Source organism: Taeniopygia guttata, chromosome 4, assembly GCF_048771995.1.
Source record: "Taeniopygia guttata chromosome 4, bTaeGut7.mat, whole genome shotgun sequence".
Lineage (NCBI taxonomy): Eukaryota > Metazoa > Chordata > Aves > Passeriformes > Estrildidae > Taeniopygia > Taeniopygia guttata.
The window spans coordinates 8,551,802-8,574,574 of NC_133028.1; the positions used below are offsets into that span (position 1 = coordinate 8,551,802).

The window sequence follows — 22,773 nt, forward strand, 5'->3', positions numbered from 1 at the left end:
CCTTTCCTAAATTTCTGGATATAGGAGTATTGGACTTTCATTTCAATCCATTTGCAATAAATCCACTAACAGGGTCTTTTCCTCTGAACCTCTTGGCTCATGAGGATATAGAGTCTAGATGTTTCACCCCTTAGTTCATAGTTATAATTTAGAAAAGCAAAATTGTCTCATAAATCTCCTAGGCCATTTATGACAGACATCAGTGTTCTATTTCAGGCCTGAGAACATAAAACAAATATAAACATAAATGTTGTCAATATGAGTATATACACTATATATACACTATAATGGAGTAGCAACAACTTACTGAGAAAGGTGACAAAAGAACAGTTTGAAAGAGACAGGTAATCATTACAGCCCAACTACTAAATTTTGCAAAGTGCAGATTACCTAAAAGACTGAACTTATGTTTCAGCATCTATTTTTGAAAGTGATTTTAAGATACACACATCAATGGCATTTTAAACACAATTACTTATTTTTCATCTAAAGAAGTGAAAGAAAGTTCATGCTGAGGTTTGCTGTCATTGGGATGTCTAATGGCAGTTAGGTCTCTTGGCTGGTCAGACAGCTGCCAGGACAGCTTTCATCAGCTTCAGCACTGGGATGATGATTTGGATTTAAAAGGATTATGACTGTCATTGGGCATCAAGGCAACATAACACAAGGTGAACTTGCAGGTAGCTAGAATCCATTATATCATGAATTTTTTAAAGTTTAGGCAAGCCTTGAAGCTTTGCCATGCATTCAGTGTGTCATTAACGTAATGCACTCTTGGTGTTGTAATAGAAGGTGTTGACCTGTATTTAAGGCTTTTTCTTTGTAGGACATAACAGAGGACTCACTGTTAAGATAATTTTGGCAATAATGTACAATCACCATCACAGCACAACAGGAGGAAGAGCACTAACTATCATCTTAGTTCTAGCTGGGGTAACTATGTTAGATGACCAGAAAATAAATTGGCTATACAAAGCAGAGATGAGCAAGCTGGTCTAGGGGAGGATGTCCCTGCCCATAGCAAGGGGGTGGACTAGACAATCTTTAAAGGACTCATCCAACACAAACCATTCTGTGGTTCTGCAGAAGTCAACTGCAGCTTCTGATAGTTTTAGGTGAATAGCCACTTCAAGACTGTTCTGCCAGAGAGGATACGCAATACTTCAAAAACGCTCTACAGCAAGCAGTGTCTCCAGCAAACAGCTGAGCACAGTGCAGGGAAGCAGAGTGCTGGAGATGAGTTACTCCTGAAATGAGCTGTCTCTGCAAGCTCATCAGAGCAGCACAAGATCCCAGCCCAGCCTGGCGGGAGCCTTGCCTCTCACTGGGGTTGGTGGTTTGGGTTGTGTGCAGCATATGACTGAATTTCAGCTTGGATGGTAATATCGCCACTCAGCCCTTTACTGCCATGTACAGGCACTCTGGGCTGACACACACTTACACACCTCTACCTGCTCTGCTGACCAGAGCAAAGATTCCATACGAACTATGTTTAGCAGAAACTTGGATCCAACAGGGTTCCAAGAGAGATGCCTCTCTAAGGCACCAGAGATAGGCTGAGTCACAGCACAGAATAACTAACCAGATTGTGAAAAGCTTTTATACATAAGAGATCTTAATTTAATCAGGAACTCATAGAGTTCACCTCTTTGCAGAAACTGCCCACCCCTATTTATTTCCTGCCAAAGGCTATAAAAAGCCTGTGAAAGTTTTTTTAAAGGTTGGATTTCAGATTGAAGGCTTTAGTCTGAAGGGCAGCTAAGGAATGGAGTTATGTTTCAGTGAAGAAGCCATTAATTTTAGAAAAAATAAGTGAATAAACTGATACAAAACTTGGCTGGACTCTGGAGTGGAGCTCAGATTTCTATCCAATAATGTATTCCTTTCTATTTATGATTTGATATTTATCAATCTAAGAATTTTTAGATACAGAAAACCTGCTAAAAGATACCACCTGACATGCATCAGAAGCTGATATGCTACTAGATACTAACACTAACTTAATTTTTTGTCCTTGGAGAGGGAGCTTCAGAAACTAATCCATTCTTTATAGATCTTGTAGAGAAAAAAAAACCTTTTTTGTAAAGGTTTCTCCAATTGTACAAAATATATTAGGAAAGATTTACAAATAGTAACAACATGCAATTCCTTCAAACAGAACAAAACTTTTGCTATGCCCATTGGTGTATCAGTTGCACAGATTTTAAAGGATTAAGACCCAGAGAAAACCAGATGACCAAGAAGAGATAAAAGATTTGTTGTTTATTTTGTTCTTCTCATAACTGATTCTAATACCAGCCAGTAGAATCAACTACAATAAAGTCAATTGACTAATTTTTGGCCCTACAGATTTTATTTATCAATAGCGGAATATGAAAGATGAATAAATATCTGGAATGAGAAAGCATTTGTGAAGCCTGTAATTTTATATCTTCTCTTTGGTGCCAGAGAAATTAAGGACAGCATTCAAAAATCCAAGATGAGTTCAGTAGAAACTGACTCAACAGGAGGAATTAAATTTTTTAGAACAAATACAGATGTCTACATTTAAGCTGGCCACCCCAGACCTACTTTGTTCTCAATGGTGAGAAGTCAACACTTTTCTTGTGTGACTGATCTTATTACACAGGGCATATTAGCAGTCAGCCAAATGAATCCCTCCAAGTATGTGACAGATGTCCAAAGTTAGATGAGATTAAACACACCCTTCATGTTTCTGTAATTCATAAATCATCTAACAGATTCAAGAGAAAGTTTATTCCAAGCATTAGCTTTACTGAAGCTTGAGAGTAGAGTCAGCAGAACCATTATGTAATGATTTTGTAGACACTCCATGACAATTCTGTCTGATAAAAATATTTGCCGGTAATATTTCATTAAATTTAAAGTTACCGTGTAGCAACTGCAAGAGGTTGATGACTGCCAAGAGCCGTGAGATTGCTGAATAGAATGGTATTTCTGGAGCCATGCCCAGAGCTGAGACAAAATTTGACTCATCTTCATGCATACATTTCCAATAAATCACCAAACTAAAATAAGGATTTAACTCCATCATGAGGTTCTAGCGATATCATGTTGGAGCTAAGAATTGATTACAGTATCAAGAGAAGCTTCTAAGGATCTCTAAAAGAAAGGTAATCTTTCCATAGAGCTATTCAATGGAATCTTTGTGGTCTGGAGTTTTGTTCTCTCAGAATGCACGTCTCAAGCACTGATTTGTAGGTAGCAGAATAAATATAATGTGAGCTCCATTTTGCTTCTTTGTACAAATTCAGAGCATATTAACAAATATGCCCCAGCCCTGGATGTGTTCAAGGCCATGTTGGATGGGGCTTGGAGCAATCTGGGATAGAGGAAGGTGTCCCTGCCTGTAGAAGGGGGACTGGAACCTGATGGTCTCTAAGGTTCCTTCCCACCCAAACCATTCTAGAATTCTAAGATTCTGTGAACTACGGAAGTGTGTAGGAAATACCATGTTTGGGAAGACTATGCCTACAAAAATTTAGAAACCGTAGGATGAGAATCAAGCTCAATCAATCATAGGTATTTTTGCTTCATTTTCAGCTAACAATCTTCCAACTGAAATGGAGATGAAAAGATAAAAGAGGTGGAGAAAAAGAGAAAATAAGCTAATTGCATAATATTTACATGAACTTCAGTCTGTTCAGAGCTTTATGCTACAGCATTTTATTCAATCTTTTTCTGACCTATCTGTTGAAACCACAAGTTTCTCGACATCTGTCCTGTCACTTAATGAGTGCTCATGCCCTTTTAAGTACAATGGAGTCCTAGTCTCAAGCGAGGCTTTTAGGCATCACCATGATATAAACAACAATATAAAATACCTTCAACAACTAAGTGACTAATATTCTTTTTTTGATAGTTCATCATTTAATTGGCATACTGAATAGATCAGTAAATAATAATATAGATAGGGAGATTTAAAAAATCATTTTTTAAATTATTGGGGTAGGACTTTTTCCAAATCATTCCAGAATATGGAAGCACTAAACTTATTAGTTCAAAAGAAATCCTATAAGCTCTAGTCTCTGTTTCTTAAATATATGTAATTCAAGTCCAATACTTCTGTTGGATATCTAAATAAATTTCAGCAATGCTTGTACTTTTACTGAGAAAAGCTATTCTATGTTTTTTTCAGATGGATAACTTTGCTACCTGCTGCTGTGGATTTTTAAAAAGAATTGGTTAAAATAATACAAGGAGAAAGTTATCAGCAACACTGTTCCCAATATATCATTGCCACAAGGCTCATACTGGCCAGTTGGACTGCAGCATTTTGATATGTGGAGAAGAGAAGGCTCAGAAGGACAGAAGGGAATTCATAGTGTGAAAATCATAAGAACAATAGATATTGAAACAAAATACTGCCTTTTGTTATCATTATGCAGTAATACAATAGCTTAGGTAATTCTTACTATTTTGTCTAATTACTATTAAAATATGCAACATTCAATCTTACCACTGAGAAGCCAGTGTAGCAAAGATATCAGTGATTTCAGGTTCTTGAAACAGTTTCAGAAGTTCTGGCTCGGATGATAAGTCAGCAAGGATCCTTAACTCAATATGTGAAAAGTCTAGAAAACAGTGTTAAAATGCATCTATTGCTCTAAAATAAAAACATACCTGCATTTTAACCAGACTATCACAAATTAAAATGTAGGCCTGGAGTTCAATAATTTTTTCATGCTTAAAAAGGCAGATGCCTGTAAGAAGCTCATCCTGAAGATGCTGTGTTCCAGCTATGGATCACAAAGTGTCTCAATCCTTCATTATCTCCATGTGTCAATTAATCTTATTAGCTCTGTTTCTCCTCACAAGGCTTAAACATCATTCACTTCCGAAGCAGAATAAGGAACACACACCATATAACAATATTAATTGTTACTAAGGGATTTGACAGCCTTGTAAAATATGTCATCCAAAGGAGAGGGGAAAAAGACATGACAGAACTGTGAATATTAATATACATGAGAATAATAATTCACTCTCTTTCTTACCTGCTGCTAAAAATGTACATCCTTTTTTTGAAACAAACAACGTTCTTGGGGAAATAGTTATTATGTCCTCTTCTTTTCCTAGAGAGGAGATATTCATTTAAATCCCAAACACCAGTTCAAAAATATTGTGCTGCAAACCATAGGTTTTATACCAAATACACAGCTACCACAGAAATGGCAGTGTAAGCAAACTAGCAGAGCACCAACTGCCAGCATCACAATTATTTCACTATATCAGTCATGTACAACTTCACCTCCACCATCCTTGCAGTACTGCTCACCTTCCTTTCTCAAATCCAAACCCTTTCTTAAACACAAGCTATCAAATAAATACAGCAACTAACATTCCTCACAGATCACTCAATAAAGGGTACATTCATAAAGAAGGGTCGTCTATAAAAATAAGTAAAAATATCTATTTTTCTATCTTTGAACATGCTGCAGCAATGTGTTAATAACCAAATTCCGAGTTACTGATGGTAGGGGAATATAATATTGAGAACACAGAGCTGTCACAGGCATCCAAATTGTAATGACAGAAATACCCAATAATATAGTGAAACACTAACACAAGGTACTAAAAACTGAATGCATCCAGAGAATATAATTTGATATAGTGTAGGGAGAGATGGTGGTTTGAAATGCAACAGAATCTGGTCAGCATGAAAGTGAAGACAATAGAAAAAAAATGTGTCTTGATACAGGAAAAACTTAGAAATACATTTTTGAGAAGCATATAAGATGATTAAGAAAATCCCCAGGAAGTTTCATGTGCTACAGTTATGCCCAGCACCTCAGGTTTATGCTGCCCCTACTGACACAGTTCTTTATAGCAACTTTAAAAATTGCTTATAAAATGACTCATGTAGATAAAATAAAACTGCTGTCAAAATTTTGCATTATCTTCTCTAGCCTCCTGTTTAATGACCTGTATTATTTCCAACACAGAGAGTTGGAAAGGCAAAGCTTGCCCTTAGCAGAGAAACACTGAGCAGCACTGCCCAGCTGTGGCTGCAGGCATCAGAGGAGGAGAATGTGTGTTCCAAAATCTCTCTTATATTTGAGTCTGCTACTGTGGGTTTCTGTCATCATCATTTGGCTCATGCTTTTCTAGACTTCACTTTGATTCTCTCTGAACCATCTGCCTTTAAATACACATCTGTTATCAAAAACAACACATCTGACTAACTACTGGTGTTTAGTTGTGAGTATGATTAAAATGGCCCAGCTTAAACATTGACTCAGGCAAAGCCTTATGAGTTGAAAGCATACAAAATCATCCCTAGGACATTTAAGGCATTTAAGATGCATAATTTCATTTGGAAAAAGTGAGGGAAACAAAAAAAAAAAATCTAAAAGCTTGTAACTATTTAAATCAGTGCTGAAAAAGCAAATCTTTTTTCAGGAACAATCAGAAAACGTAATTGGTTTAAATGCTAATGTATAACAAAGCATTGATCATCTGATATTTAATGCTGGACCTATCAGTTTGCTTCAAAATATAATCCCACACAATAAAATAATTAGATAAAACTGCCTTTTCATCTTAATAAAAATACAGTTTACCTTTTATGTACTGTTTCTTTGCAATTGTAACTGGATGTTTAGAGATACCTTGAATGTTCTACAAACAGGAAGAATAAAAAATGCTTAGCAAGTGCAAGTTTATGAAAATATGTTTAGGAACATTTTATTACCAGCATTAGTGATACTAGTGCCAGCAAGTCCTTCCCATAGAATAAGAAAGTTTAACCACTTTGCCTTCCAAAGGAATCTTCACGCTCTGTATCTGCAAACACTTTTGAATATTTGCTCTTAAATGAAAAGTGGAATATTCTAAGAAGAATTACTCACCTCCGGCCATTTTAAAGCCTAATCTCTGGATGCATCATAGAAGGTAATTAGCAATCCAATTAAAAATAATTTTCTTCTTGTTTTAACCTGTGTCTTTTAGTTATATTGTATTACTTCTGAGAAAAGAGTACATGTGAATCTTGCCTGCACGCTAAAGAAAGTGAATATTCTTCAGCCTCTTGGATTATTTTGTAGCATCTACTCTTTTTTGAAATGTATGATAAAATAAAAAAGAAAGCTTTTATAGTCCACAGCACATCAGTCCAGGTTAAAAACTAGAGCTAATTTCATCAACCAACATACAGGACTAGGATCAGCAGCAGATTTCTTTTTTCAACATCTGGGTTCATACACCTCCAGTAAAACAAAGATGCACATGACAACTCCTTTCTGTTATTTTGTGTCATTATGCCTCTTTATCTAGAAAAGCAACATATGACAAGCGAATGTGTATCAAGCTCTGATTTTGTCATTCCATGTAATTAATTTGCAAGTGGTTCAGGAATTAGAGGAACATACTAATATTATGCAATACTGAAAGTTCACAGAGTGGGAATAGTGCTATATAATTTCCAAATCAGAAGGATCATTTTCTATGCAATTTTCCACTCAAAATTGTTATTTTAAACTTAAGAGGGATGTAATCAGACAGCAAAAGCTATTGAAATCTAAAGCAGAAGCAAAAGAACAAAACCCTCAAACCACAACAGTACCATTCCTAGTATTAGTACCACCCTTAAAGATGTACAATTAATTGTATTCAAGCTGCACACCTGCCACAGCACCCTACAGAAAGATATAGGAAACTACCACATAACATAGAGAATATTTTCACAGCATGGGTAAAAACTAGCTACACTGCTCTCAGACCATTAATACTCAGAAGAAACACTTGTCAACTAGAATATTTTATTCTTTAACTTCTAGAAACATTTAAAAACACAGCTGTGGCAATGCTTACGGTAATGCATATTTTAAAATCATTTTTTGAAGTGGTTATTTAATCTGTACACAAAACTAACACTCCCATTGGCAACTATTGATTTCCACTAATAAGCTGGGGAGAACTAGTGCTCATTAATATGAATAATATGCAATCTAAGTGGCCATGGGATCTAGTAGATCCTCAGAAATTCAGAAAATTTAGTCCTTTATTAGGTACCTGGACATGAATGAATGTGGGAGCCTAATTCTAAACACATTAAAAATGCATTTTAATTCTGACTTATGGAACCATTCTAAAAGAGGATGGAGAGGGGCTTTTCATTCAACTCTACACTGGTATTGTGACATGTACTTATTCAGGTAATTTGCAGCACAGGTTAAAATTGTTTATAGTTACTCTCACTGATATTTTTTCTTGTCTCATTAGCTTCAAAATCCTGAACAAAATGAATTTTAAAAAAAAGTATTTCAAAATTATCAACAATGTAAAAATCAATCTCTACATTGCTATCTTGTTTTCATTGAGAGATGAACAAAGTTTACTTTCATCTCAATTTTAAAGTGTTATTAATAATTCTGGAAAACACCAGTAAGTAATTACAAGTGCAAAATATCTTTTCACTTGTAAATTAGTTAGCAACTCATAATTTGACTAGAACTTCAGAAAATAGGTAACTCAAGAAACATGAGAGCTGTAATGTTCATCTTTATGCTATTGGAATAGTTTAGCACATCCCTCTCATCTAATTTTAGATTAATTTTAGGCAAGTTGCTGGTTCAACCAAGCTGTGTAGAATCCCTCTACAGGCAGTAAAGACAGAAATCTCCAGTGGATAGTTCAGTGTCAGTATGTGTAAGACACATACTGACAAGTTGTCCTAACGCTCCCCTGGAGATGATGTCAAATTGTATGTGATAAATTTACTCCAGATATTTAAAGGACTAGAGAAATAAGGAGACAATCTCACAAGAGTCTTCAAAAAATCCAATTTTCCTCTGCTTGAGTCAGGTGACTGTTTTACTGTATCAAAAGTGAAAAATTACTGTAGCTTGGGCACATGATCACCACCACTTTGGGATACATAATATAGCCTGTAGTTTTGGGTTTTTTTTATGTGTATATTTCAAGTCTTTCTGTGAAACCTTCACAGATCTAACCTGAGATGTGAATGTTACCCGTATTGTTGGAAAAGGGTATCCACATCTTGTTAGAACTTACAGAGAAACAAAATTGCCCTCTCTGAAAAATCATGTTCCAACAGACTAGAAAGAGAGCTTGAAATGGTGTGGTGGAAAAGCTGGTTGGGGAAGTTAACTATTATAATACCTCTCTTCATTGTTTGTGTGAGGATAAAAAAAAAAAAAGGTTAAGCTGTTCTAGCAAATAATTAACAAGAAAATCCTAGCCTTTTTTTTTATTATTATTAAAAAACATATAAAAACAACACTGCAATACAAAATTAGCCTCCAGGGGTTCCAACTGATAGAAGGACAGATAAAGCCAAAATCCCAGCTTCAATATGTCTGAAAGGCTGTGATGGTCAGGGGAGGTTTCTGAAGAAAGCAGCTGTCACTCTTATCTTCCACAAGGACAAGAAGGAAGATGCAGAAAAGTACAGGCCAATGAGCTTCTCCTCAGTTCCCAGGAAGATGATGGCACAAATAAACCTAGAAAACATCTGCAAACATACTAAAGTCAAGTAGATGATCTGGGGTAGTCACCATGGATTTAGAATGGGGAAATCATGTTTAACCAAGACAGCCTTGTGCAATGCAGTAACCAGCTCTGTGATGCAGGGAGAGCAGCAGATGTTGTTTACCTTGACTCCAGCAAGGCTTTCAAAACACTCACTCATAAAAGCCTCAGAGAAGCTGCTGAAGTACAAGTTAGATAAGTGGACAGAGAGATGGACTGAAACACGGCTGAACTGTGGGTCCAAAGGGCTTTGGTGAGGGGCACAAAGATCAGCTCAAGGTCAGTCACTACTGGAGCAGCCCAGGGGCAAATAAGGCCCAACAGCCCCATCTGTGACCTGGATAACAGGACTGATGCAGCCTCAGCAAGATGACAGGCAATCCAAAACCCTGAGCAGTGCTTGACATGTCAGATGAGTGATCCGGGGGGGCTCAGGCACCTGGAGAAACGGCCTGTCAGGATCCCACAGGGATCACAGTCTGCAAAGCAGCTCTGCAGAACAGGACCTGTGCATCATGGTGAAGAACAAGCTGAATATGAGCCAGCAAGGAGTCTTTGTATTCAGGAAGGCCAACAGCATCCTGGGCTGCATCAGGACTAGCATCACCAGCAGGCCAAGAGACTGATCCTGGTCCTCTCCTCAGGATGTCTGATGGGAGCGTGTAAAGAAGATGAAGCCAGGTTCTTCTCACTGATGCCCAATGACAGGACAAAAGGGGACAATCAGAAACCATTACAGGAAATTCCACTTGAATGTAAGAAAAACTTCTGCTGTGTCAGTAGTCAAACACTGGAACAGGCTATCCAGAGAAGTTCCAAAACCTCTACCCTTGGAGATATTCAAATCCTCAATAGAAAATCTCCAGCAGCTCTCTTAAAGCCTCACAAACACAGCTTCAAGCCTTGATAAAAAATGCTCTAATCCAGAAGGAAAGTCACTATATGCAAGGACAGTAGAATTGTCAATGAAACAATACCTAATCAAAATCAAACAAGCAGTTTCCCAGTTTTATGAGTTTCTTCTCAGTCAGTTAAACTCTGTTGAGCTTCCTATTTCTGGTATCCAAAATTCTACATCTTCATTTGCCACTGATCTTGTCATTCCTTCCTAGATTAAAACCAGTATTCTATTTCAGTTCTTTCCAAGGACTACATTATACAGACATATATTAGATATATTACTTTTGAGGTCAGTGTATTGTGTGATTTCACCTAATCACAGAGGCTGGTGGTGCATTTTAATTATTTCTTACTCTACATCAAGTAAGGCTGTTCACATTTCCTATATTCTGATTCCCCTTTCAGTTTTTTTATACGGATTCAGCTAACCCCTACATCTCTCTTCCTCCCCATTTACACGATTACTAGCATAAATTGTTATTTTGAACAAGTAGCCTCAGTCAACCCCAGTGACTCTCAGAATACACATATTTTGTCTGTATACAAAGGCATCAATAGTTATAAGTTGTTGGGTTTTTTACTGGAAAATGGCTCAATCATCCACAACTACCCAAATCTGGATTTCTAAACCTTTATGGAATATCCATTCTGAAGACCTACAAACTGCAGGGAGGGGAACAAAGCAATGTAACAGGTAGTTACTGAAATAAATGGGAATGCACAGAGGTGGCTGCTGACTATTCTGTGGCATTTGAGTCTGACTAATTCCCCACTGTTCTAAGACCTTACATAAAAATAAGAACAGAGACAAAACTTACTACAAAGATAACAGCATCCATTCATAAATGTATACAGGAGAGATGTGTCATAAGGGAAATTAAAAAATAGCCAAGGAGTTAGACCAAACAGATAGAAGGAAGGAGACCAGGTAAAGTTTTTGTGTACGTATCTTTTGATGTGGTGACCAATCCACCTGCTGTTAGTGAGGTACAGTGCCAAACACCAAAGCAAAATAAACAAATTAATGATTGTTTTAAAGGCTACCAGCACCAACAAATAGCAAAAGCTAATTGCATTTCTTGTTAACAATAAAATTTACTGGGACTGTGATCTTGTTAGATTTAACAGTTCTAATAGATGTTGCTTCAGGAAACCAATTATTTCTTCATACTTGAGAAATACACAGAATTTCTTTTCCATTTGAAAAAAGTTCAGAGCAGCAAAATTCTAGTTTCTCTCATGAAATGTAGCACTCCAGCAAAAACTGAAGCACTATAAATCAAAAGTTTCTGCAGTTTCTCTTAGCAACTTCTTCTCCAGAAAGTTTATTAGCATAATTAAGCCACAACTATTCTCTTTGAACACCAGCTCAGCTCTACACAATAAAACACAAAGTAAGCTTTTAAATCCACAGCATCTGTTTGATGACTAGCACTGCAATACTTTTAGAGCAGAAGTAAGACTTTGTAAGACCAGACTTCATTACAATGCTAATACATAGATGGATGACAGCTCCTTTGAGCTTTACATTCCAAATTTCTAATTGCATTTTTTTTAACTTCTAATTGCTATTTTTTTAAATTCTTGTTATTCTTTACTGTTCCCCCTGTTTATTTGCATCTTCAAAATTTTCTCACTCCTTTTTCTTTGTCTTTTGCTGTTCTACATGGGACCACACCTGGTGATAAATTATGCTCTCACATCTCTTTAATCAGTTTCAGAAGAAATGAAGCACAGGTTCAGTGAGCTGCTTCCTCAACCATCAGCACTTCACTTGCTCCATTGTTAAAGGCCAAAGATATTGGAGAACCAGCAAGGAAAATTGCACTCTGCCTAGAAGAGCATCTTTGCAATGCAGAATGAAAAGACTGAGTCCTGAGGGCACTCAAAACATCAAACTCACTCAATTTATCTGGCAACTCCAAAGTTGGAGGCAACTCACTCATGAAAAATTACACAGCAAAAAAAATTTAAAAAAACCTTTTGGAAAATTCCCATGTTTAATTATGGCCCACACGAGCATTAATTTATAGTTCTAAAGGAATAAACAGCTATTTTCCATTACTTCTATATGAAACACAATTTCAAGACAGTCTGAAGATCTGATTTTTAAAATATGGCATGCATCTCAATAAACACAGAAAATAGGAAAATGAACAAAGTCACCATAGCAATGCCAGCCTGGTATGGATGTGTATATGCATTCCTTAGAAAATCTTGACTAGTCTGCAATCGCCATCTAGTGGCTTGTGGAAAATTAAGGACATCTCTTTTCTTTGTCAAAAACCACCAAATCATACAGACTTCTGGAAGAGGATTCCTTAATTTTTGGTACTAGTTTCCACTTTTCAGCAGAGAACAATCAATCCAAGGTAAGTCAATACCCTCTTGCCTTACCAGCAGCAAAGAATTATCAAGGTTTTTTAGATATCAGACAAGTGGGAAACTTAGAAGTTATTCCTCCCATTCCTACAAGCTTAATCAGCTTTGAAAGATGTGAACACAAGGAAGGAAAAAAGGGCAACTAAAATTCGTGACTTCTTACTTCAGAGAGTAGGCTCTAAAAATACTGTGATTGATTTCCTACAACTGATTATCTTTCTGCCATATTCCTTGAAATTTAGACCTGGCAATGATTTCAGGTAATAAAGATTTAGCAGCACATGAAATGGTTTTGATGAGTTATTTTTAAAATGAAAAAAATATAAAATTACTCACTGATTTGATTAAAATCTGTGTTCTGTAAAAATTTTTCACCTTTGCATAGCAAGCAAGGAAGTTTGTATATACACAGCTCTTTGTGTCTTCCAAGAGAAAAGACTGCTTTTGTTTCCCATATACAAACTGACTACATTTTATACTTATTTAATTTCATTTTCCTGAAAGAAAATTATACACAGAATACCAGCTCTGTTACAGTAATATTCATTAATATGGGAAGCTCAAACTCTGGGATGAACCCCAAGGAGATACAACTTGGTTCTGGTGAAAAAAAAACAGTGCTAAGGCATAGAGATAACTCCTTGAGTGGCAGCTGGAGATATCAAATATTAGATAGTTTTAGATTAGCTGCATATTATAGCTTTAAAGCAAACAGTGTCAAGAATAATTGTCCAAAGGTAAAAACACCAGACCTCTAACTGCATAAAAAAATTAAAATATTTCTAGGCTGGAGAATTTACTGTTAAAGGAAAAGATGTAATGGTTGTTTTATGAAAAGGGTAAAATTTAGCATCTCAAAGAAGATTGTTCCACATACTGAGGAATTTACTGAGCATATGTTAGCAGGGAATTCCTCTTAAAAGGCTGTGAACAGGAGGCTGGTTGAAGGAGTTAAAGGAAACCTAAATAAGTAATGTTTCTTTGCTCCCAGTGAGGAAAGGACAGTTTCTGACTTTATAGAAGTGGTCTTAACTTAACTTGAAGTTTCCAAGAGTCAGAGCCAGTGGATGATCATGCTGGGACAGGAGAACCATGGACAGTAAGGCCACGTGGGTGACAGCAAGATGTCCCTTGTTCTATTCCTTCAGCAACCCTTATACAAACCACTGGTTTTTTCTCACTGTTGTTCCCAGGCTGGGAGAGCACATCCATATTTAAAACTCTGCACAAAGTTTCCTGAGGCTTTATGAGAAGTTGCTGAGGAAATAAAGAATTGGCAAATTTTCCACTTACTGATACAGAAATAAAACTAATTGTCGGCAGAGAAAGATTACTATAATAGGAATGTAGAGCTGCTGAGATAATTTTCCTGATTTTCTTTGAAATGTCAATGACAAAGCTTTGGAAAACCATTACTGTGTGAAAACTGGTCCATCCAAGACAAGAAGTCTCTTTCAATCTACCTAACTTTGATCTTCCCCTATAAACCCTTTTTTTATCATTCGTCATTTCTGCTCTTGGCAGACCTCTCAGATATTTTAATTTTTTCTTAGATACAAATTGGAAGACGATTGTACAGTAGAAGAACACTATATAGCAAAATAAACTATTTAAATACTTTTGCAATGTTAAAACATAATAAATTCTGTGCTGAGATTGAGTTAAGACTGTATTTTGTCCTTGCAAACAGAAATTCAGCTGTTAGAAGAAATATAGTAACACTTCCTCCTTTCGAGAGCTTGTAAGACAAGACATAATTTGTGTGTCTGAGATTTTTATTTTAAATGTCCTGTCAGAATGTAAGTCTCCAAGCTCTGAGTGGTTCCTACAGTGTATATCTAAAATTCCCTCTAATGGAGTGCTTCATATGAAAACAAAAAAAAAACCCATCAGGCAGAGTTTCTAAAATCTTAATTCACAAGAGGTTCTAACAGAAAACTTAATAACAAATAGACACAGAGGTATTTGATATAAGGACCACATATGTATTTGTGCACTTTGCTGAAGATTCAGTCTGAGTCTGAGTCTTATAGATGAGGACAGTAAAAATTACCTCAGCAGGATACCGGCTCTGTGAAACTCCTCAGAACTTACAGAGGTACAGTGACTGTGACCAGTGGGGACATCAGGGGATGCTGCACATGCCAACCTCAGGCATAAGAAAAGTGCCCAGGCAGGAGTTGAAATGTCAATAGATAAATAGCAGAAGAACAACAACTATGAGACTATGAGTGAATGACACTTAATTGTTTCTTGCAAGCTAAACTCCAAACTAATATTGCTCTTAGACTATTCTCAGATTACATGGAATAAGACTTAATAAAATTTCAAGAAACACCCCAAAGTGCCTAGATTAACTCATGTAAGAGAATACTTCCAGTAATAGATATTACTATAATTACTTTACTTAAAAACACCTTTGAACTTGTAAGGTATTGAAAGCTACATTAATCAAAACAAGGATTTTAGCAAGGATGATTCTCATTTTGATTCTTGTTAGCTCTGTGCTCCAATCACATTCATAGAGAAAAACAACCTGGCAGTAGTTGTATTCCAAGATGAATTTCTAAAACATGACCATTGCTTTGGCTTTTACCTGGAGCATTCCCAAAAGATCACCGGCAAATGTCATTTAAAGGATAAAATGAATCAGCATATAATCAACAACCTTAACAATGCCAGCTCAACAGCAGTAAATGCTCAAGTGCTGAACATTTAATTTATACATACTGGATTGAAATGTATTATCTTTTAATTTTAAATAAACAAGTGGAAGTATGCAGTGCTGTCATCTCTCAAGCATAGGAAGATTTTAGAGGAACTTTTCCCCCCGCCATTTCTATAAATCTAAGCTTCTCTGAGAATTTATTTTGCCAGAAACTAAAGGACAGTGAAGGAAGATCTCAGCCTCCATAGTCAATATTTTATAATGTGCTAAAAATACTCTGGCTGATAATTTTCCAATTGTATAGAATCTTTCATTTTTGAGCAGCCAATTCTAATTACTCTGTTTATTTCTGTGCTTATGTTTAGCTTGTAGAAGAAACAATGACAGACTACCTTATCCTGCATGAACAAAATGCAAGTATCTTTTATGTCATTACTGCAAGGAAGCAGATTTATACCAGCTGCACATTACCTTTCTTTAAATAACACACAGAACAATTATACATGCAAAGATAATCCCAAACAGAAGAGAAGAAGACAAGATTGAGCTACAAGATGATGCTACAAGCTTTACTGAGCCAAATTATGCTATAAAAAGTTGTCCATGTATTGGATACACACACTCACCATGAGATAAATGAATATATACAAATCAGGAGCATTACAACAGAGAATGTCAAAGATGTGCATATATCATAGGAAAGGACACTGTAGTCCAGATGCTGAGAGAACAAACAATTGTTTCTGCATTTGGGTAATCAATCAACACAATGATGTTCTGGAGCATCAGATACCAGGGTTACAATATGACCAACAGTGACCTTCCACACCACAGTTGTCACATTAGTAGCTAAGAACTTCTATTGCAATGTTAAGGTAGTGTAAAATTTCATCCTGAAAATGTAATTTGACCAAAGTCTTATCAACATGCCCATTCACTCATTTTTAAGTACAATTTTCTTGTCACAGAACTTGTGATGAGTGAGGAAGAGGAAATGGAGAACTTCTGTCTCCAACACTGTAAATAATAGCTTATTGAAGCCTTCATTAAGATAACTTAAAAAAAAAAAAACAACCAAAACTAAGCAACAAGAGAAGAGACTATAAAAACATCATAACTCTACTCATAAAATGAGATGCTATTTTAGCGCTATTAGTGCAGTAATAACCACCACATGACTCAAGAGTATTGGAATAAACATACTGAAAAGAAATATGGCATGAAAATATGTTCTGAATGCAAAAGATGCTCAGAGAACACCAATCAGCTACAACAATCAGCAAGCACTCTCTGTTTTTTTTTCTAACAGCACATCAGCTCATCTGAGTGACAGGAGTTTGTACTGACTAGAAAATACAACTTGAAATTGCTTTAATTAAAGGCCCAAGAAAGCACAGACATATTCTCATATCTGTTAAGACAACCCAACCTTGTTATAAGCAAAGCACACATTAGGGAATACTTACCTAAAAATTATTTTCTTAGCCTAGATGACATTATAGAAGCTTTAGACAAGATGTTTTACATGAACCGGTAATGTGTCTAACATGCCTCTATTCCCAGTGCTTTCCAATAAACATACTTTAAAAAACAAAAACAAACGCACACTCCAAGATCAATTAAAAGGTAAGGCCCATATAATTTGTTCATTTCAAGTAAATAATCAGTAAATAATCTGGACAGGGTATGAAAACAAGTTTGCAAAAATCTTTTTCCTGTCTGTGCAGTTTCAAAAGCAGCCAAGGTCTTGACTCATTTCTGAGGAGGGGGTTTAAAAAAAAAAAGCAAAATGCAAGCATATCCCTGCTCCCAGACTTGGTGTCTGATTCCTCACATTGCACCAGCCTCTGCCAAACCTTCTAAAAGCTGTGAAAGAAAGGGGCAGGGATAAAACAAGACCGCAGAATCTCATCATTATTGGAACACCTTGCAGAACATCCTGTTTCTGCTGGAATCCAATTGTGATCACAGACTTCAAACTTCTAGAAAGAGTATTTGTAGTAGCACACATCAGCCTCCAGCCTTAATAAAGCTGGACAAATATCCTGAAACCTGGAGCTGTCCACCACAGCTTTGGTAGTACAATTCTGTCAGACCACCCTGCTAGGAGTGCACATGTGGGGATGGCAAGATGGAAAACCTATTGGGATTCTGCACCAAAAGGGAGAAAAACGAGCAGCATCTCATCCACACTGTCCAGAAACAATCCCAAAACTATGCCAAAACCATATTTCCATTTTATCTCAAAGAAAATTAGAAAATTTTTCACTCCAAAAAACAGCCCAGAGGGGAAATAACACAGATACAGTATGGCTAATCAGAAATACTGGTTTGCTAAGTTAATTGAGAGAATGGATTCATTTTGGATGGCAATTGCTCAGAGGGGTCTCTACTTCAAGGGATTGTCTCTCCCCTTAGAATGAAAACCAGATGGATAAATTCATTATTCGTATTCCAAACACTATTTACAACACTCATTTTCTAATAAACAAGCATGCAATTCTCTATTGTGCATTCACCATCAGAAAATCTTGTATCTGTTGAAGAGATTAAGATACATGCAACATTTCAGGTTCTTTATGATCCTTCCTTAAGCATGTTAACATTCAATATGCCCTAATTAGCTTCCCTGTCAAATTACATTCCTGATTTCCAAATGATAGGTTAACATGTTTCTTTGATAGGTTATATTATTTTATTTCTTTGCCATTTTGGACAAGATGTAAAAGTGCTTTTCCTGAGGAAAAACAGGAATGCTTTTTTTTTCCACTTGCTCCAAAAAGGTGAAAATTTTTTATCTATCTCCAGCATAACTTTTTATTACTAAAAGGAAGGAAATGCTCCCTGCAGCCCACCACGTTATGCTTTTCAATTTAATGATACAAACACCTTCTGAAGTAGAGAAGCATAAACTCATTAGCAGCATTTCAGTTCTCTCTGCTGCAGAAGCCTGGAGGAAAGAACTCTTAATACAGAATATCTGATTCTAGCACTGAAATTTACATCTTAAACCAAATTATAACATTTAATTTTATGCAATCTTTATATCTCAAGTTAGGATTTCTCTCTTTTCATTCTGAAAGGGACTTGATCTTAATTGGTTTTATGCTTTTCCACTTGTGTCTTGACTAACTTCTGCTTTAAAACATGAGAGACTGAAAAGAGATATTTCCAGGTAGATTTAGAGAACATAAACAAGCTTTTATAAATGTCAAAAATATATATAATAGAAATGTTATCTATGAGTAATATAATTAAAAAGCAGCCTAATATAGACAAGACCAATACATTTATACAAAAATGACTTGAAAATAACACATTCAAATAATAAACCTAATTAAATTCCCCTAATAGTCATAAGCAATCCATCATAGAGGAAAAAAACCCAACAAAACTAGTACATGGATACATTTTAAAATAATTTGTAGGGTTTACATTTACTTCTAGGTTTCAGATACTCAAGTTTTCCAAAAGTAGCAAATATTTGCATCTACAATGCAAATAACAGGAGACTGCAAGATCAAATGTGTCCCTGCTTAGCAATAATACATTAACAGTTATTTGTGAAAAACACATTATTTATACAGCACATATTTTGTAGAGGAAGAAACCAAATTAGAAGAAATGAAGTGTACAGTTACATTAAAATATATGAGCACATGGAGAGCCAGTGAAGTGCTGCTAAGAAACCCCCTCTAAGTTGTTACAACACAAAAGTCACAAAAATACATATGAATAAACTTATCTACTGATAAAAACCCACCTAAAGCCAAAAATATACATCATACATATATCAAATGTGGAACTGCCTGAAAGAAAATGACAGAGTATATCTGAAAAAAAATTCTGCCCTGTATCCAATATCTAGTCATTTCCCCTCAAACCTCTAAGTAAATCCCTCCTGAACTCCATTAAATGCCTTAAAGGACAGAGGACAGATGGATCCATCACCTTTACAAAACAAAAGAAAGATAAAGAAACCTTTGTTTGGAATCCCATCTCTCAGAAGCACTGCAGAATATGGGATGGTTTTCCATTTGAATTCTCACAGAATCTGATTCAAATTTATCTTTTGCTTTAATCACTTGTTAAAGCATTTTAAAACAGTTAAAAATAAACTGCCTCAGCAAAAAATTCAGCTAAAATTTGACATAATATCACAGTAACCGCAAAAATATCTCCAATATTTATGATTTCTGGCAAGAATCTTCCCAATCCTTTAACACTTACCAAAGTGACTGGGCACTGCAGTATATCTTCTATGTCAATACATGATTCAGAAACAGATGGCATAAGTTCCATAAACATTTCAAACAAAAAAAGCCATGCCAATGTTTTTCCTTAGAGGGAAAAGTCAGCCTTAGGCAACCCTGGATGCTAACTTTAGCAGCATTATTTTGAAGAAAAACAGCTTTTAAGAAAAATTGATTTCATGTCCTTTTTACCATGATGGGCCAAAGGTCACTTTGTGTTCTATGTGGCTTTTCAAGACAGCTGTCTGTTCAGCTCTGACTTGGAAATGCCTGTGCATCACATCAGAGAATTCAGCAAACAGTGACCTTCATCTTTTCCTCTCACTTTTTCCCATCTGGGTGCATGAGAAACGAGAGCAGCAGTAACACTTCCCCATTCTGTTGTTAATTCAGAATCCTAAACACTGATTTTTTTACTCAGCAAAAAGCATAAGCACTTCCTATAAATTGTTTGATGACAATTTGTATGATAATATGTACCATGAGGGTAGAAGATGCAAATGAAACATGAACTGTGAAGACAGGTGAAAGAGCAGCTAAGGAAGTCACCAAGTGTGGTGAGGGTGAGAAGTCCCCAGAACAGGTTTCTGTCAGAAACCCAAAGTCACCATTCCAGGCAGGACTTGCCAGGAACCACATGAGCCCATCCATGCAAAGTGCTCACAAGTATTAGGGTTAAATCTCTGCTCCCACAAAGAGCTGTGGAAGACCATGGCCTTTCCTCAAGACTGCAGAAAGCTCCTAATGCCATTTATACCCATGAAGCTTAAGGCTGGGCCCTGCACAGAGATAAGCAGTAGTCAAATCGACATGGATAGAAACTGACAACACTTTTGTGCACAAGTTAGAAGAACAACAGCCTCACAAATTCCTTTATTAGCCTGTATGAGACAAGTCCCAGCTCTGCACCCATTCCCACAGGCCCAGAGGCCAGGTCTTTGGTAGAAAAGGCCATGGTTAAACCAAACAGAAACTTTCCCAAACAGACAGTCATTACTTTACTTCTGCTGTTCTCTCACCTACACCTTGAGCCCCTGGAGCTCTGCAGCCCCATCTTGTCCCACAGCAGCTCCTGCACTCCCATCCACGCAGCCATGGGCTGTGACAGGGGGAGCACAAAGGCCTGGCCAGCCTGTACAGACAAATGTCAGTGGGTGTCAAACACCAAGAGAAATGGGATCATAGAATATATTCTAGCAAGCTCTTGAAAGGCCTCTGTGTGGAAAGGGAAAAAAAAAAAAAAAAGATACCCCAAGCCCGTACTAGTCCAGAAAGGTAAATAAAACACATTTCAGGAACAAGCATGTACATGGAGATCATTATAGACAAGGGAGGAAGCACAAGGAGCCCAAGTGTCATGGCCATGTAAGCAAGACTTCCAGAGCACCAGCACTGCCAGCTGGGCCCTTTACTGCTATGAGGCCTGAAGCCAAATTCCAGGTGAGCTTCCTTTTTTTCCTGTAATACCCACTTTCCAGGGCTCACTGATGCTTTACAAGGAGTGCTTCATAAACACCAGAATTCATGACAAGGAAGTATTCAAGGTGCATGCATGGCTCACAATTGTACTCCTCTACTTCAGGTAACAATGTTAATTCTAATCACAGATAGCACAAAATATGCCTAACAACAGATGTCCTACCATAAAATACCCATATAAAAGCTTTTTCTGTCCACCATTTAGATACAATAGAGCAACTGCTAGACTTGCATGAAAACAAATATTTCCTGTGTTAAAAATATTACATATTTTGTACAACTAATATTAATTTTTCATTTCAATTAAAATGCAGATCTTCCAATAAGCTCACTTACAGGATGTTTGGCTGAAAGTCTGCCTGTCACAGTTCCTGTTTGATTCCAAGTAGAGGAAATGAATCCCTGTAATCAAGTAAAGTAAAAAACAGAAAAAAAAGAATGAAGACACACAGCTATATTTTATTTAATATAAGTATCAGTAAAAAAATTCACTGCAATCAAAACAAGAAAATATAAAAGAAACACTTTTCATTTTCTATGAATAAAAGTTCTTAAACTGTAAACACTGCAATCATTTCACATATTTTCAGGATTTTACAAGCTACTTTATATATTTCTACCTTTTTCATGCACGTTCGTAGTCCATCCACATAAGTTGATTTCATCTTATGAACCTAAAATACATAAAATTTAAGATAAATGCTTACTTAGAAAAATAAGGGATTTTTCAAATTAAAGATCCTAATTTCCAAACGCATCCTGCTTGTAAACTTTTCTTTTTTAGAGACAGTTTTATCTGAGCAAATAATGGATTTATACTCACTCACAGCTTAACCTATTCATGTAAGTTAGGTAAGTGCTTGTTTATAACCTAAAGACAGAGCTTTGCAGATGTTATTAAATTAATTATAGGAATGTATTATTTTACATCTTATGTCCCCAGGTCAATAAATTACATAAAAACCACACACACAAAAAAACATAAACAAATTTTTAAAAAAATCAAAACCAAACAGAAACCCACACTTTTAAAATTTTTAAATTTTTTTTTTTTTTTAATTCTTGGAAGCTCATTCCCTGAAAACCTAATGATTAAGTGTGGGAGCAGACTAACTAGATCGTTTAGGATTTTCAGGAGGCTTGTCACCCCAAAATTCCCCATAAACAGTTATCTCCTTCACTTTATGCAAAGCATTTCTTCAGAACTCAAAAAATACATGTTTTGCCCTAAGTATGCTTTTTAACACTACACAAATTTAATACCGCAGTTTTCAAATTGTCTTTGCAATTTTGTACAAGTTGTTTGCTAGCTAAAATCTAACAGAGCAAAACAACTATAAGCATTAACATTTAAAAAGTCTTAAGAATACTGACTTCAAATTGATACTTGAATGAACTTTCACTAGTGCCAACTTATTTAACTATGAATATTTTTTCTGTCTGGCTAAATTTTGCTTCTATGTAACTACATTCTGTGAAAAAATATCAGCTCACCTGGCGGTATTCTAAAATTATCTTAGGCAAAGGATGAAGATCTTGCAATTTATTTAGCTGCAAAATCAAGAATGTGAGTTACTG

General features: G+C 36.1%; 1 protein-coding gene across 1 annotated transcript in view; it reads right to left on the minus strand.

The window, feature by feature from the left end:
- Positions 1-22,773, minus strand: part of POLN (DNA polymerase nu) — an 89,863-nt gene that overhangs the window by 46,888 nt on the left and 20,202 nt on the right. Inside the window, exons 12-17 of the mRNA XM_072927939.1 lie at positions 22,690-22,746; positions 21,816-21,869; positions 21,532-21,597; positions 6,585-6,642; positions 5,019-5,096; positions 4,481-4,595 (exon numbers count right to left, since the gene is read on the minus strand). Of these exons, the coding sequence (XP_072784040.1) occupies positions 4,481-4,595; positions 5,019-5,096; positions 6,585-6,642; positions 21,532-21,597; positions 21,816-21,869; positions 22,690-22,746 (428 nt within the window). The remainder of the gene's footprint in view (positions 1-4,480; positions 4,596-5,018; positions 5,097-6,584; positions 6,643-21,531; positions 21,598-21,815; positions 21,870-22,689; positions 22,747-22,773) is intronic.